The 14,620-nt window shown below is 39.1% G+C and overlaps 1 protein-coding gene across 3 annotated transcripts in view; it reads right to left on the bottom strand.

Annotated features, from left to right (window-relative positions):
• Window positions 1–14,620, bottom strand: part of HDAC9 (histone deacetylase 9) — an 841,916-nt gene that overhangs the window by 338,077 nt on the left and 489,219 nt on the right. For 2 of the 3 annotated variants that reach the window (XM_059712493.1, XM_059712492.1), the window contains one exon: window positions 8,803–8,918. In XM_059712493.1, the coding sequence (XP_059568476.1) occupies window positions 8,803–8,918 (116 nt within the window). Of the gene's footprint in view, window positions 1–8,802; window positions 8,919–13,108; window positions 13,241–14,620 lie in introns of all 3 variants that reach the window. The other variant, XM_059712491.1, reaches the window with a different exon arrangement.

The following is a 14,620-nucleotide window of genomic DNA, read 5'->3' as shown; positions in this document are numbered from 1 at the left end:
TAACAAATACCTTTTTTTAATACAATACTCAGAGCCATGTTTTCCCACATGTGGCCTAATATGGTTGCTTGAATTACATTTTCTGTTTAATTCTTGCCTCCCTCCAAGAACTCTTATACAAAAAGAGTTACAAAGGTCTTATTAGACTAAGGAACTCTGGCCTGATATGGTCCCCAAGGGAACAACATCCCTGAAAAAGAATACTCCATGTAACAGTATGACACAGTGACTGCTTTCTTCCCAAACAAAAAGCATATGGGACTCCAATAATAGACCACCTCCAAGAGGGAGATTGCACACACGGGCTTTGACTAAAGTAAATATAATAACTTGTCAAGCATGTTTGGGGGAGCTGTAGATTTTCCCCTGGACAAACCTGGGATATCAATTAACTGGGGGGAATATCATGTGCTCATACAATGCGACCTCAGACTGTCATTGAAGAGTGATGCGCCACCAAAACACAGGATGTTATTCCAAAACATCACCTCAATCAGGCGTTTGTTTGGAGATGAGTCACAGCCTTAGGATCATAAAGGCAGAAGGTTAAATGTGGATTTTTCTCATTCCAACTTGAAATTCCAAGCTAACTCCGATTTTGTTTTGTTTTGTTTTTTTCTCTAAAGAACAAATCAGATATTTGTGCATGAAAATCTAGAGGTATACTGAAACTTTTAACGTCATGTTGGCGTTATATGTAGCCCTTTTCAAGGTTGTCTAAAATGCTACTGCATGAAGATGGTTGGAAAGGAGTTCCTCACTGCAATGTGTGAGATTGCAATTTGATTTTAGGGGTTATGAGAAACAGCTGTGTATTTGCTCTAATTAAAACGGTAAGCTGCTATTGTGCTTACACTAATATTCTTTTAACATAAATTTTAAGTATAAAGTAGATACCTGAACAAGAACAGAAAGAATGAATGAGGAAGTAAAAATGTTAACTAGCTCATTGACAGTATGTGGTAATCTATATATATAAAACCCTGATGTGCAAATAGACCGAACAGCAGAACAACCAAACAACCGGTCACTATGACATGTGCTGACCACCCGGGGCGCATGCAGAACATGATGGGCATCGGTAGTAAGCAGCAGAGCTCAGAAAATGGCAGGCATTGGCCGTGGCAGGATGGTGGAGCAGGTGAGTAGGGGTGCCCGACCAAAGCAGGGCACTAGTCACTGTCACTGAGGCGAGCCCCTGGTGGTTACTGAAAATTCTTTGCTCCTGTGAGCTTCAGTCCTGCCTGGCGCTCGCACCTGCTGCTGGCGCTGGTCCGATCACTTGGAGCCATCAGTGGGTGCAAGCAGCAGCTGCCGGCCCGATCGCCCCTGAGGGCTTCTCCACCTCCCCCTGCTCCTGAGAGGTGATCTGGGCAGCAGCTACCTCTTGGACCCGCTGCTGGCGCCAGCCCCAATTGCTCTGACACGAGTGGGAGCAGCGGCAGTGGCAGGAGCGGGGCTGCTGGCAGAGAGGGGTCCAAGGGCCATGGCGGGAGGGGCTGGGCGGGGGCATGGAGGATGGGCTGAGACCTGCCCCTGTGGGCCCATAGATCCTTTCAAGGTGCACAAATTCATGCACTGGGCCCCTAGTTCATAATAAATTGTTATCTGTATTCATACAAGATAAATAAACATGGAAAATGATATAGAATATTCACTCCAGGTCCTACCTGCTTCCCACAGCACTAAGACTTAATGTGCACCATGGGAAGGACAGAAAAATATATCACAGACCTCACAAGGCTGTTATCTTTGTTTCCCAGGTAGAACTTCTGTGATACCCTCCCGTGCATCCCAGGATGCAAAAGTAAAATGGAAAAGTATTACTCTCAGATGGAATGATGGAAGTGGCACATGGCTACCCACGCTAAGGGGAACGAATTTCAGACCCCTGTAGTTTCGCGTCAAAATATGAGTGTGTCCATTTCCTACCATAGGGTATTGATTCTCAGCACCTAGCATGTGCCAAGCCCTGTGCCAGGGGTTTTTTTGGATGATAAGCTATTTTTTCCTGAGGCATTCTCCAGCTACCATTGTGCTCATGTTGTAGATGAAGAAACTGAGTGATCTCTCCAATTCTGGTTCCTAGTGGCACTGGTAATAAAACTTTAGAACTTATCCAGGTGACATGACTTTATGTCAGGGTCTGCTGCAGGAGCTATCCACCACTCTGTAGCATTACTGAAGGATAAGGAATCTGGTAAAAACAAACAAACAAACAAACAAACATGGAGAAGAGGGAGACTTTAGAGAAGAAAAGGAAGCAAAATCAGGTCTGAGGCTTATGGAAAAGAATAGAAGTGTCCAGCTGACCTGGCCATGAGAAGAAAGCAAAAGACCTGGTATCACTATGGATGCAAGGCTCCCAAATTCACAGGGGAGAGTTGGTACTTGTCAGTTCTGCCCACAGAGACGGTGAACTTCAGAAAATAGGATGTGACTTACTTTTTTTCCTTATCCTACAGATAAGGAAACAGGCAGAGCATTTATGTCGACTTCCAATGGCTAACATTGCAAATGACTTAACAGACCTGAAAAATGCTTTCCCCAAATTATCTTCTCTAATTATAACTTTCCTCAATTTGGCTTTTTGATGGGAGCAGTCTATCAGTTCCAGGTTCATAGATCTTAATTAAGAACCTGGAGCTGCAATCTACATAGATCAGAGGGCAGACACACTTGAAAGCCAGGAAAACAGGTGGCGAGAGGTGCCATTTCACGCAAACTAGGAAGGATCCTGCCCAGGATTCTTGTGAGGCTGGATGGTTACCCCAGCTTAGCTCTGTGCTGAGCTCACAAGCGCTTTCAGGCAAAACCAGGATTTTTCCAGCAAGTGGTTTTGAAACAGATCCAGCCCTTAAATCAGTGCTGTGCTAGGAAGCCAGTGTTTCACATCTTAGAATGTGGGGACGATGGTTTTAATCTAAAAAAATCTTCAGGACCAGAAATGCTTGCTGCAGTTAGACCAAGTGAAAACATTAAATATATACATGGATATCACTTAACAGTCACAAAGCAATTAATGAGTATCAATTAGATGAATGGTGTGGTACAGGCGGCGGGCATACAAAGAAGTCCTACAGCACCTAGATGTCCTATACCACCTAAGTTCACAGGCTCTTCAGGTGCACGGAGAAGTGGAGAACTAATGCTAAAGGCCTGTAAGCATTACCATGGGGGGAGCAGGGTTAAAGACTGAAGTGGCACAGAGCAGGGTGTTGGTTTTAAACCAGGCTTTGATGGGTAACGAGCATTTAACCAGAAAGAGCATGATCCTGAGAAGAGGGATATGACTGAACCAGGTGTCAGGGCAGGGGAGGTCTCCTCACATTTTAATAATGATCTTCAAAATTTAATTACTTTTCTCACCAGCACAGTAATTGAAAGCCTACCTTATGGATAACAGCTGCAATCCACGTAAATGAAATACACATAGACAGAAAATAAGGCAAGGAAGTCAATGACTCTTGACAACACTGGTTATGTAAATAATAAGCAGCTCATAGAAAAAGTGGATGAAGAGTTTTCAGTTTGCTGGGCGTTCAAAATGACCTACAAAATGCATGAGCTTTAGAAAAAGAACGTTCTTATCTAGAGTTCTGGTGAGAAATGGTAAGGCCTAGTGAAAAGAAGTATACGCTGAGCATTTTGCATTTTAGCTGTACCCCTCACTGGCTTTTAACTCTGGGCAGCTGCCTACCTACCTTGGACATCAGACCCTGCAGTCTATGACGGAGGCATCTCTGACTAGTCTATCAGATAATGTCAGTGTCTATTAGAATAGCATCCAGGCATAACGCATGGACACAAACCATAGTGCTGTGAAGGCCAGGGGAAGGGTGGAGGAAGGGGCTAAGGGAGGGAGGGGGCACCTGTAACCAATACTTTCTACAATAAAGATAAATTAAAAAACACACAAAAGAATAGCTTCCATGAAGATGTCTGTTTTGTCTTTAAAAGGTCCCAACCCCCAAATCTAAACTATCTAAAAAGAAGATACCACATTAAAAACAAAAAAATCTCCTAATCTTTCAATGTTTGCCTACGGCTTTCACATTATTTTTCTAGATAGTATTTATTTTCTCCTCTCCTTTCAGACAGCTGATAGAAAAATGAAATAAGCAGTACAAAAAAAAATTCTAAATTTTTATTTTGACTGAAGACTATATTACTATAATATGGTTTGGAGACCAAAAAGAAATTATCATTTAACAAGACTTCCTTTGCATTTAAAAGGTCTTGCTTTACAATGTTGACTCATGTTATTCCTAGAAAAAGATTCATTTGTCATAGCAACCTCTTTTCCCCCAGGGGGAGAAAGCGGGTTTTCATGCCCTGCCATCTAAAACCATAGCCCTACACCCACTCAGGAGGGAGCATAACATTTACAACAAATGTCACAACAATGATTATGAAGCCATAGGCAGATGAGTCATGTGAGAACAGCCATTTCCGATGACTTTAAAGTCCTTAACCTTATTATTAGAATCCTTTTAAAAAATCGTTTGTATCTTAGTGGAAAAAATTATTTAAAAAATAGCACAGCAGAGCCAGCCACTAATGTTCAACTAGAAATAAACCAGCTGCTTGGCTACTGTTACAACAGCTATCAAATAAATCCACGAAACTAAAATAATGGTGTTGAGATTCGTGGAAACATATTTGAACCCACAAGCCCGCCGTATTAACAATAAAGTAACCAGATAGGTAAAGACATCTCTGACTGGAGTTGGGAATAGAAACTCCTTAGGTTTCAGCTCCCCAGCCACGTGTTCCAACGCGTAAAAGAGGTAGCTCCAACCATCTGAGTTTGGACTGAGCATATGTAAGAAAGAGAAGAAATGGAGCAGAAGTGGTCAGAGCAGACGGAGGCCCATTCACACATGCGATGTGCTGGCTGGAAGACAAACATGCTAATGAGTTTTCCCTATGAGGCATCAGTGCTGATAACAACAACAAAAAATGAACTTGCGCCCCACTTCCAACGTACCACCTGCGTGGCAAACACTGATTCCGCCCAACAAGCCGTGGGGGTAGGTGTGACTACCTTTCACTAGACCTGAGATCCAGGCCAAGTTTAAGGACTTAACCAATGATAACAAAGTAGTTGGTTACCAGACGAGGTTCCCAAGAAGCCTTCTGAAAGGAAGACCCGTCCACATGAATTCGCGGTTCTGTTCCCTTATTCTGGACTTACGAGTCAATTCTCCTCCGACTTGTGCCTTAACCTTTACCTAAATTAGGCAGCACATGTGAATTACAAGGCAGAAAACTGAGAAACAGGCTTGCTTTCCTCGTTCCCAAAGAGCAGGAGGGATTAGAATCCCTTTCATGTACATGGGCTCTGAAAGAATGAGGTGACATGGTTTTCTACTCACAGGACACAGAATAAAGAATTCATTCGCACATGTACGGTTAAATTATTTTCAAAGAAAAACTCACCCCTGGTACTTAAGCAACTTACACTATTTTGTAAATGGTGAGGTATGCAACTCACTTTATTTTTGAAAGTATAGTTAATGCTATTAATTTTCCGGACCTCCAACATTGGTTGATATAAAAGTATATGTTATTATTAATCTTAGAATATGTCTTTAAAAATCATACTAAGTTCAAAATGGTTGTTAATCAAGAATTGACTGAACATATTTTGTTTATCTCTTCTTCAGGTTAAGTGGAAGCTTTCAGTGTAACAAAGATATTAATTGGCTGAGAGTCTGAGCTTGACTTGTGTTGTCTCCTCACCTTTCCAGGATGAGTTACATTACAGACCCCTTGTAAACGCAACGCAGCAGAAAACCACATGTTAGCCATCAGGGTGGAATTTTTTGTTCTGGGCCACGGAGAGGCTACCCATCAGGGTAGAAAGGTCTGCCCACCTGGCCTTTTGGTTCATAGTTCAGGCACACAATTAATTCATTATGGGGTAAGTCACTACTTGCTTTTGAACTAGTCTTTCCAGCTTTGGAAGTGAATGTCCTGGCACTGACCTGAAGAAATACCTCTGCTCCTTCACACTGCACTAAATCACATTTCCTTCTGGTTTGGTTTTTATTTGCTTTTGTGGTTTTTATTTTTTGTGGGATTTTTTTTAAAAAACAATGGGGGTGGAAGGAAAGTTTCTAGTGACAGAAAATGTTCAACAATTAGCTGAAAACTTGGGTATCTAAACAAATATTTGTGACAGTCAACCTTTTAGGAATATAAAAAGGACAAAAATAATATAAGCAAATTCCTTTCCTTTACTAATACATTCTCCACTGTACCTATTTTGAAATTTAAAGATAGGATCATGAAAAGCTTGAAGGAAAGAGGAAACTCTCACCTTTCCCATGTATTTCCAATCTCATGAGTATATAATATTTCTTGGTGGTTCCTTCATGTGGTACAAAGTACTACACGTACATAGGTGTTTATAATGGATGAATATATGCATCTTCCTCTTTAGTAACTGACCGTGTCCCTAACCCCTTCTTCCCTCCTGGGAGTTAACCGCCATGCTAAACGTGTTCATCACTCCCTTGCCTTTTTAAAATATACTGTTACTGCATATGGTTTCCTGATCAAAATGCCGTGCTCTGCTTCTGAACCTATAAAACACTGCCATGCTGGGAAGTGCTCTTCTGCACCTTTTCTCACTAACAATGCATTTCTGGGACTCACACATGCTGTCGAATGTAGTTTACTGTGTCATTTTTCTTTTCCCAAGGGCAAATTCATCCAGAGCCAAACCCTTTAGAACCCTTCAGTATTCCAGCTATTACCAAGAATCATCACATTCTTTAAAATGACAACGGATGGAAATCTGACATTCTTAAGAAATAATTGTTACCAAGTTGTTCTTTTCCTGTAAATGGACTAAAGGGTTGCTGAAAACTGACCAATCCTGGAGATATAATTGCACTAACAAATACAATACCTATAACCAAAAGTCCAAAAATCCCACTTCCATCTATGGCCACAAATATATGTGAGGTATTTACTCCATCAGGCATTATGTTTTAGTTAAGATAATGAAAAAGGGAATGAAGAGCCACAGTATAGTAAGAAACAAGAAACAGATCAAGGGCCTGGAGAGAATGTAGAGGCCAGAGTTGTTATTCTTCAATTAGTTCAACAATGGTTACAAGCAAGACAGTACCTATATACTCTACCCATTTTTCTCGGAAAATTGAGGGACATTTTTGAAATTTAGGATAAATGTATATTTCCCTAGAAAGGATTTATGTTTTCTTTTTTCCAGAAACTTAGGGGAACTCCAAATCTGGGGCACTTTAAACCAAATTAACAGTTTGAGGTTCTGTAAATTTGGGTTATAACTCTATGCAAGGACTAGCTTTGGTTACAATTTCTAAGGGAAAGATTCTGCACCACTGTGGTCCCCATCAGGACACGTCTGGGGGTGGGGTTGTCAATGTTGCATAGATATGGGCTTTTGGGACCCCAGCTTAAGGTTTGGAGGGTCTCCTATTGCATTATCCTCCTTGGTCAGTATTGGCCTTTTCTATCTACTGAGTTTTGTGAGGCCCGAAAACTAAAACCCAAGTACACATGTGTCCTAGGAACAAACACGACCTCATTGGCTTCAGCCCTTTGCTTCCATGGATACACTCTGGGTTTCTGCTTTCAATTGTATTTTAGTCAAATAATTTAGAAATAATTTATTATAAATCTGTGTGCATGTGTGTGTGAGTGTGTGTGTTAGAGACACAGATTGTGGCATAAGATACAGAAGACATTTCTGTTAGTCACGCTCCCTGTCCCAAATCAACAGAATTGTCGTGGGAGACAGTGAAGTGAGCTTCCTGCAAGTAGAAGTGTTCTAGTAGAAGTTTCATAATTACATATCAGGAAAGCTATACAGGTGATCCAAGAATCAGATATTTGATCAGTCTATTTCAGCCTCAAGTTCCCATGACTCTATAAAATACAAGGGAAGAAGCATGTCACAGCTATAAGTGAGAAGTTATCGCACCAGCTTTTCCTGTATAAAGGAATGCATGGGAAGGAGGCATTACAATGACAGAAAAGAAAAACAGAGAGTTTCAATCAATTGACAGCAACTTCAACACAGCTGATTCCACAAGAGCAGCTATTGCCTTTGCTTAGACTAATACAGAAACTCCATAGACAAATTCATGCTGACTCCTGACTTACTTTCCTCTTTTCTTATTATCACTGGTTTTAAGAAATTATTCATTGAATACAATCACAAAAAAACATGAGTATGTGTTATTTTAGACCAATTTTCTTTAATATTTCGTTCTTCAAGGACAAAGCCCATATCTTATTGATCTTTATATCCCCCTTGCCAGGCAAAGTGACTGGCACATAGTAGGTCCTTAAGTTTTTGCTCAGTGGAGCACATTTTTACATTGTTCTTCAACTATAATATTCCAATTTTTTTTAAAATTTCTTTTTAGGTTAAATGAATAAAACCTACTTTGCTATGCTGTTCTTCTTTGAGGTTTGCATGAGGTTGCTTTTATACTTACTGATAGGTCTACTCCCATAAAAATAACCAAGATCCAAGCGGAAGGACTACTGAGCTGCTCAACTTCTGGGAAGCACATATTCAGCACTGTTGCATGTACAAGAATGACATTTCAATATTTCAAATCTGATTGTGTCCAAACTTTGTAAATAAGGTCAAGTTTACTCAATTACACATTTTATAAATTTATAAGAAAAGGCACTAAGAACATGTGGCTTTAATCTTCCATTCAGAAATGTCACTTTGTTTTCAGGAGCTTATCAAGGAAGATCTAACTTTTGGATGAACCAAAATAATAAGAGTCTTACCTCCGCATGAGGAGTCGGTGGCAGAACCGAAGTTTCATTTTCAGTGACATTTCCAGTTGGGCCATTGTTTGGGGAACTGGGACCCGAACCAGGAGAACTGCTACTGACTGAGGATTCTGAAAAACATTCGGATGCACCAATTTATTCACGAAAAACATAAAAACTGAACTTTAGTTATACTCTAAAAAGTATACAGCCTTGAACCTTGTTTTTATCCCCTAACGGGAGGACAAGCACCATTTTGGTAAATAAAAAGAATGGTGACACATTTGTGAATATTTCACCTAAGTTTGTGGCCTTATCCCTAGTCTCTTTCCTTTGCAAAATCATTTAATATTGTGACATCCCCTATCACCTCATGAAAGTTATATTTCTTGCCTTTACCTCTCATAAATTCCAGCCTGAATCCTTTTGGGATGCTGGGCATTTTAAATCTATCTTTATATATGAATCAAATTCAATGTACTCCAGTATTAAATGTGTTCTGCTTATCTCTGCTTACCACCACCCTCAGAGTCATTCTCACTTCCTTCTTTGCCCCCAAACTAATCAGTTACTAGGTTAGTTCTATTTGTTCTTTACATGATCTCTCCTCTACTTCTGACTACCATCGGTTCGATTTAAGCCCTCAACCTTCATTATTCTCTCAGGGACTCTAGAAAAGTCTGCTGATATTTCTGAGTTACTACAGTAGCCTCTGGAAACGTTCCCCTAAACTGTTGCCAGTGAGATGGGTCATAGTGAGACAAGTTTTCCCACGTGCCTGTCCATCAATAAAGGTCTGAGGCTGCCAAACAGTTTAGATTAGAAGTTTATCTGCAATGGAAAACAAACTGGATCTGGGAGACACAGATTCAGAGGGATAACCGACCTGTGCCCCAGGGAAGACAAAGATAGCTAGAGCTTATAAAGGCAAAAGCCACACGCTGGAACCAAAGAAACTATTCCTATTGGCTACTTAACATGGTGTGGCGCTGGTTCAGAAAGGTTTGGTCAGGTCCAGGTGAGGAAACTCTAAGGTAAGAGGGAAAGGGACAAGTTCCAGAATGTACTTCTAAAGCAACACGGAAGTCCAAAATCCAAACCTCATCTGGGTGCAAAGATGTATAAGTCTGACCTCCCTAATGACCTTCAGACGCCATTTGACATTCCCCTGCTTCCAAATGGAACTTACCATGACTTTCTGTTATTGTCCTTCCTGTGCTCTACGCTCAAATTTAAATCACCTACTCTGCATTAAGTGCCCCATTTCATGCTTTTCATTCACCTTCTCCTCCACTTTTTTCATTGCTGGCCCAGTCCCACCTCGAAGATCAAAGCCTGGCTCATACACCATCTGTCTGCCAGGGAACAGGAGCTCCCAATCTGTGGTCAATATTTGCCTGTCCTCCCTTGGAACACCCCTGAATTTCAACTTTCTTTTATCAAGATTTCTCTACTGAGAGGTGCCATAACAAAGGAAAGGAGGTGAGATGGACGACAGAATTCTGATCCTGCCACCTACTTACTGTGGGATTTCATGAAGTCTTGGGTATCATAAAATTCTTGAACATATCTTGCCCACTACCTTTCTGTCTGTATATCTTGCATACATTCTGATAAATCTTGGGTTTTTTTTTTAACCTCTGCCTGTCTTGGTTACTTTTCTTTTAAAGAAGAAAATGCACATTAAAAAAAAATCCTCCTAGAAGCTTCTTTTCCACCCACAGACTCCTAACTCTTGTCTTTCCTATATGACTAGTACTGACTTTTCCTTGATGTCTCACTTCCATACTCTGCCTTTAAAAAAAAACAACAGGAACTATTGCCTTAAACATTCTGTCTTGTCAATTTAAAAGCTCTTATTTATAAAATCTTATTTATAAGATCTTATGTGATATTCAGACAGAAGGATTTCCTTGTGTAGAATCACTGTGATAAGCACTACACTGGAAGGCAACACATATTGGAACAGGATTCTACAACTTCCCACTGGAAAAGGTCTGGGAGGAAATGTAGCAACTAACTTTCTGGGAACAATGAGAAAAAATCTCAGAAAAGATATTGCAGCAAGGACTTAACTAAGAGTAGTTCAGGAAATGGGACAATGGAGAAGGGGGGAGTGGGAGAGAGGGCGCCATGGGCACAGGGATGTGCTAAGGCCTAGAACTGAAAAAATAACATGGCCTGGGTAGGGAGAAGGGCAGAAAACCTGAGTTTGAAACAGAGGAAGGTGGCAAGTGGTTCCATGTCAGCTACTGGGAGGAAAGAGGTGGTATGGGTGTCAGACAGCAGCCACGGAGCCTATGCACTGGAGACGAGATACAGAGGTGAGCGCCAAAAAGCAAGAGCGATTTAACTGCTATGATGCTATGCTACTCTCTGACCAGATAGCAAAAATAATTAGCATTAAAATCCAAACAGAGCTCACCCAAATGACACGAAAGCTGGCAGAGAAAGGACAAGGAGGACAGGTGAAAAAAGCTGTGTGTCCTGTAATTCACATTCTCTGAACACATTTAGAGCAAGTACAACAAACCTGTTAAAATATCTACCAGTCTCTGTTCATTTACTAGAAATGTGTGTCTAATAAATGCACAGGCCTCTTTCTGAATACACATTATTATTCTCAGATGAAAAGGGGAGTCATTACCTCTCAAAATTAGGAAGAGAAAAACATGACATTTCAAAAGAAAATAAACTCGAGTAAAACACTAGCAAATGGGAACTCTTATAAATGAAAATTAGTCATAACTCTGATAGGCATTAAGTTAAATTTCACTGAAATTTGTTAAGAATGATGTGACTGTAGAGAAAGGGTTATGATAAAGAAAAGAGATTAAGAGGAAAGTAAAAAAGAACATTGGGATAAATAAATATGACCTTACATAATAAAAATTTAAAGTTAAAAAAAGCAATTTATATGTTTTTCTATTTACTTCAAGTTTTTCTGTTATGAGGGAGTCTTCCCTCTCCAGTTAGAAAAACCACCTATATTTATTTATATTAGACAATTAATATGTTGATTATTCTTTGTATTCATTAAAGCACCGCTTCACTCCCCAACTCTCCCACCACACCAAGGACCTCTATTATGAAAACTTAAGATTTTTACTTGAAAAAAAAGTCTATTAACTCTTAGTTTAGAATCCAATTAATCTAAATTAGTGATTGTATTTTATAGTGTAAAATAAATATAAACTCTAGTCAAAATAATTTTTCTTTCTTTATTTAATATTGCTTATCCCTCAAGGAAAAAATTTCCCACTAATACTTTTCTTCAGATAAACATATTCATCTGTCAGGATTTAATAGAAGACTAAACTTTTCTCCCTAAACAACCCGTCAAACTAATAAATTGCATTCGTATCCTCTATATATATTGTCTCCCCAGAGTAGACATCACCATTGGCAAAGGAGATACAGAAAATACTTTTTAGAAATCTGATAAGAATAGAATCTGGTCTTGGAGAAATAAAACAGCAACTGATTATATAAGAACAATTTTCCTTGAGAATGAAGAAAAATAGTTGTAGATTACCACTTCTTTATTGATGCAACTGAAGGGAATGACCAGCCATAATGCATAGCTCTAAGTAGGTACTCACCAAACAGTAGTTGGTATTATTGTTTTGGCTAGCCTTTTTGGTTCTTGTATCCCTAGGTTTTCTCTAATTTCAGACCAGGTACAACTGGGACTAGGGGGCTTTGTAAGACATCAGGTTGAATTTCCTAACCTGTTCACCCCACTACTAACTGGGCAGCTAAAAAAATAAGAACTCTTCCATTTGAGACTAGTGAAAATGACAGATTCTTTCCCTTCATAAAAGGCAATATATCCCCCTCCTGCCATAAGTCCCAGTTCACTAGTAAACACATAAAGTCATTTATGAGTTCTGTAAATTTGTTGAAAAGTCAAGGTTTGCTGTTCCACGTAGTTTAATTTTCCCAGATGTATTTCGTACATTCATGTCTGAGTATGGGGAAGTGTTCTTCTCCGACCTCCCTCTGCTCATTTCTCATCAAATTTCATTAAAAGTTATATCCTCCTGGTTGGCATTCCCCGAATGGACTGCCTGTTTCTGAAAAGATTAAGGTGAGCTTTGGCTTCCCTAGTTATGCCTAGATTGACACATTTTTCTGTTTTTCATTCATTTCCTGTTTAACACAGTTGGTGAATACTGAACTACTAGTGAATTTTCAATATAATCTTGTTTCAAGAAATGTTTCTCCTCAAATGCAACAGGCATATTTATTCTAAACTTTTCTTTTTCATTCCTGCCACCAGCATTTTTTTTTAGTGTGTGTCTGCCCAATCCTCAATTACCTGTCACCTCAAACATTCGCTTCTTGAATGAAGTGACAACATTTCCATCCTTCCGCCTGAGTAAGGGGCTGCTTCTCCTCTCTGCCACTTTCTGTTTTAACCTGGACCGCACCTTCAAGTTGGGCTCAGAGGCTGGGGATTGAGACAAAGAAAATAGATAAAAATTAAAAATAGAGAGCCAGTTGCTCCTGTGTATAAACAGTGGCTCCCCCTTTTTTTTAGTCCCTTGTCACCTCAAATTAAAACCCAAAGCATGGAAACAAGGCATTGACCTTGAATTAAACAGACAAATATAGTACTTATTTTTATGAGATGTGTGAAATGCTTTTATACGTCTCTAAATGTAAAGTGGAAAAGGAGTTAAAACATTAGTTTTGTATTTATTTTATCAAACAGAATTGAATTGTTAGCAGGAAACTTAATCACTAAATATGCTTGGGTCAGAGTAAGATTTATTATCCTTCTGTGTCAGCCCTTCTAATTTTCTCAAGGGTGAAACTCAATAACCACAAAAACAGTGCCCTAATGTGATTTCAGGGACTCTGGCCTGACTTCTGGTAGTAAGAAGACACCTCAGTAGCATATAATTTATGTCTCATTCTGACCACTTTAAATAAAACTTTCTGTACGTTGAGGATACAATGAATTAGAAAGGAAGGGTGGCCAAGTGTTAGAGTTAAAAAGTTATGAGTTAGGTTATATGTTCTGAAATACAAATGCACATTATTCATATATATGTTGTTATTTCTTCAGTTAAACTATTTAAAATAGTGATACTTTATAATTAGTCGTGATTTATTGTGTTTTTAAGTAATGATCTTTTAGAAAAATGGAAACATTGGATTGAATTTCTGTATAGTAGAAATCAATGATGATGATGGTGGTGGTGGTGGTGGTGATGATGATGATGGAAAAGACATTTCTGATGTTGGCTAACTTTTATATAGTGATTTCTACATTATATATTTTATATAAAATTTATATAGTGATTCCTATGTTCCACTGATTTATATTGTGATAGCTAACATTTATATAATGACTCCTGATTATAGCTAAATTTTATATAATGATTGATTTCTATGACAAACTGCTCTAAGCACTTTGTCAATATTAACTTGTTTAAGCATAAAAAAATCCATATGGCATAGACTCTATTTATACCTTGATTATATATCAGTGTGAAAACAAAACACAGAGAGAGGGTAAGTAACTTGCCCAAGGTCATAGATAAACTGGGGTGAAGCCGGAAGCTGTAACAGGTAGTCTAGCTCAAGTCCAGTCTTCTAACTACCGATAATACTGCTCCTCCACCTTAAGTCCGAATACCATAAAAAATATAAAAACTGCTTTTCCAAAGTATTGTTAATCATCTGTACCAGACACAATGTTATAATTTAGCCAGATTTTTTGATCTGTGAGAATGCTTTCTTTGAAGGAATTTTGTATTATACCTACTACAAATAGTATCACAGGTGGAACTTAAAAGTTTATTTATCTCTTTCTTTATTTTGC

The sequence above is a fragment of the Myotis daubentonii genome, chromosome 10 (assembly GCF_963259705.1).
Source record: "Myotis daubentonii chromosome 10, mMyoDau2.1, whole genome shotgun sequence".
In the NCBI taxonomy this organism is placed as follows: Eukaryota; Metazoa; Chordata; class Mammalia; order Chiroptera; family Vespertilionidae; genus Myotis; species Myotis daubentonii.
Note: the sequence above shows the minus strand (reverse complement) of the source record. Positions and strands in the feature narration are given on the sequence as shown.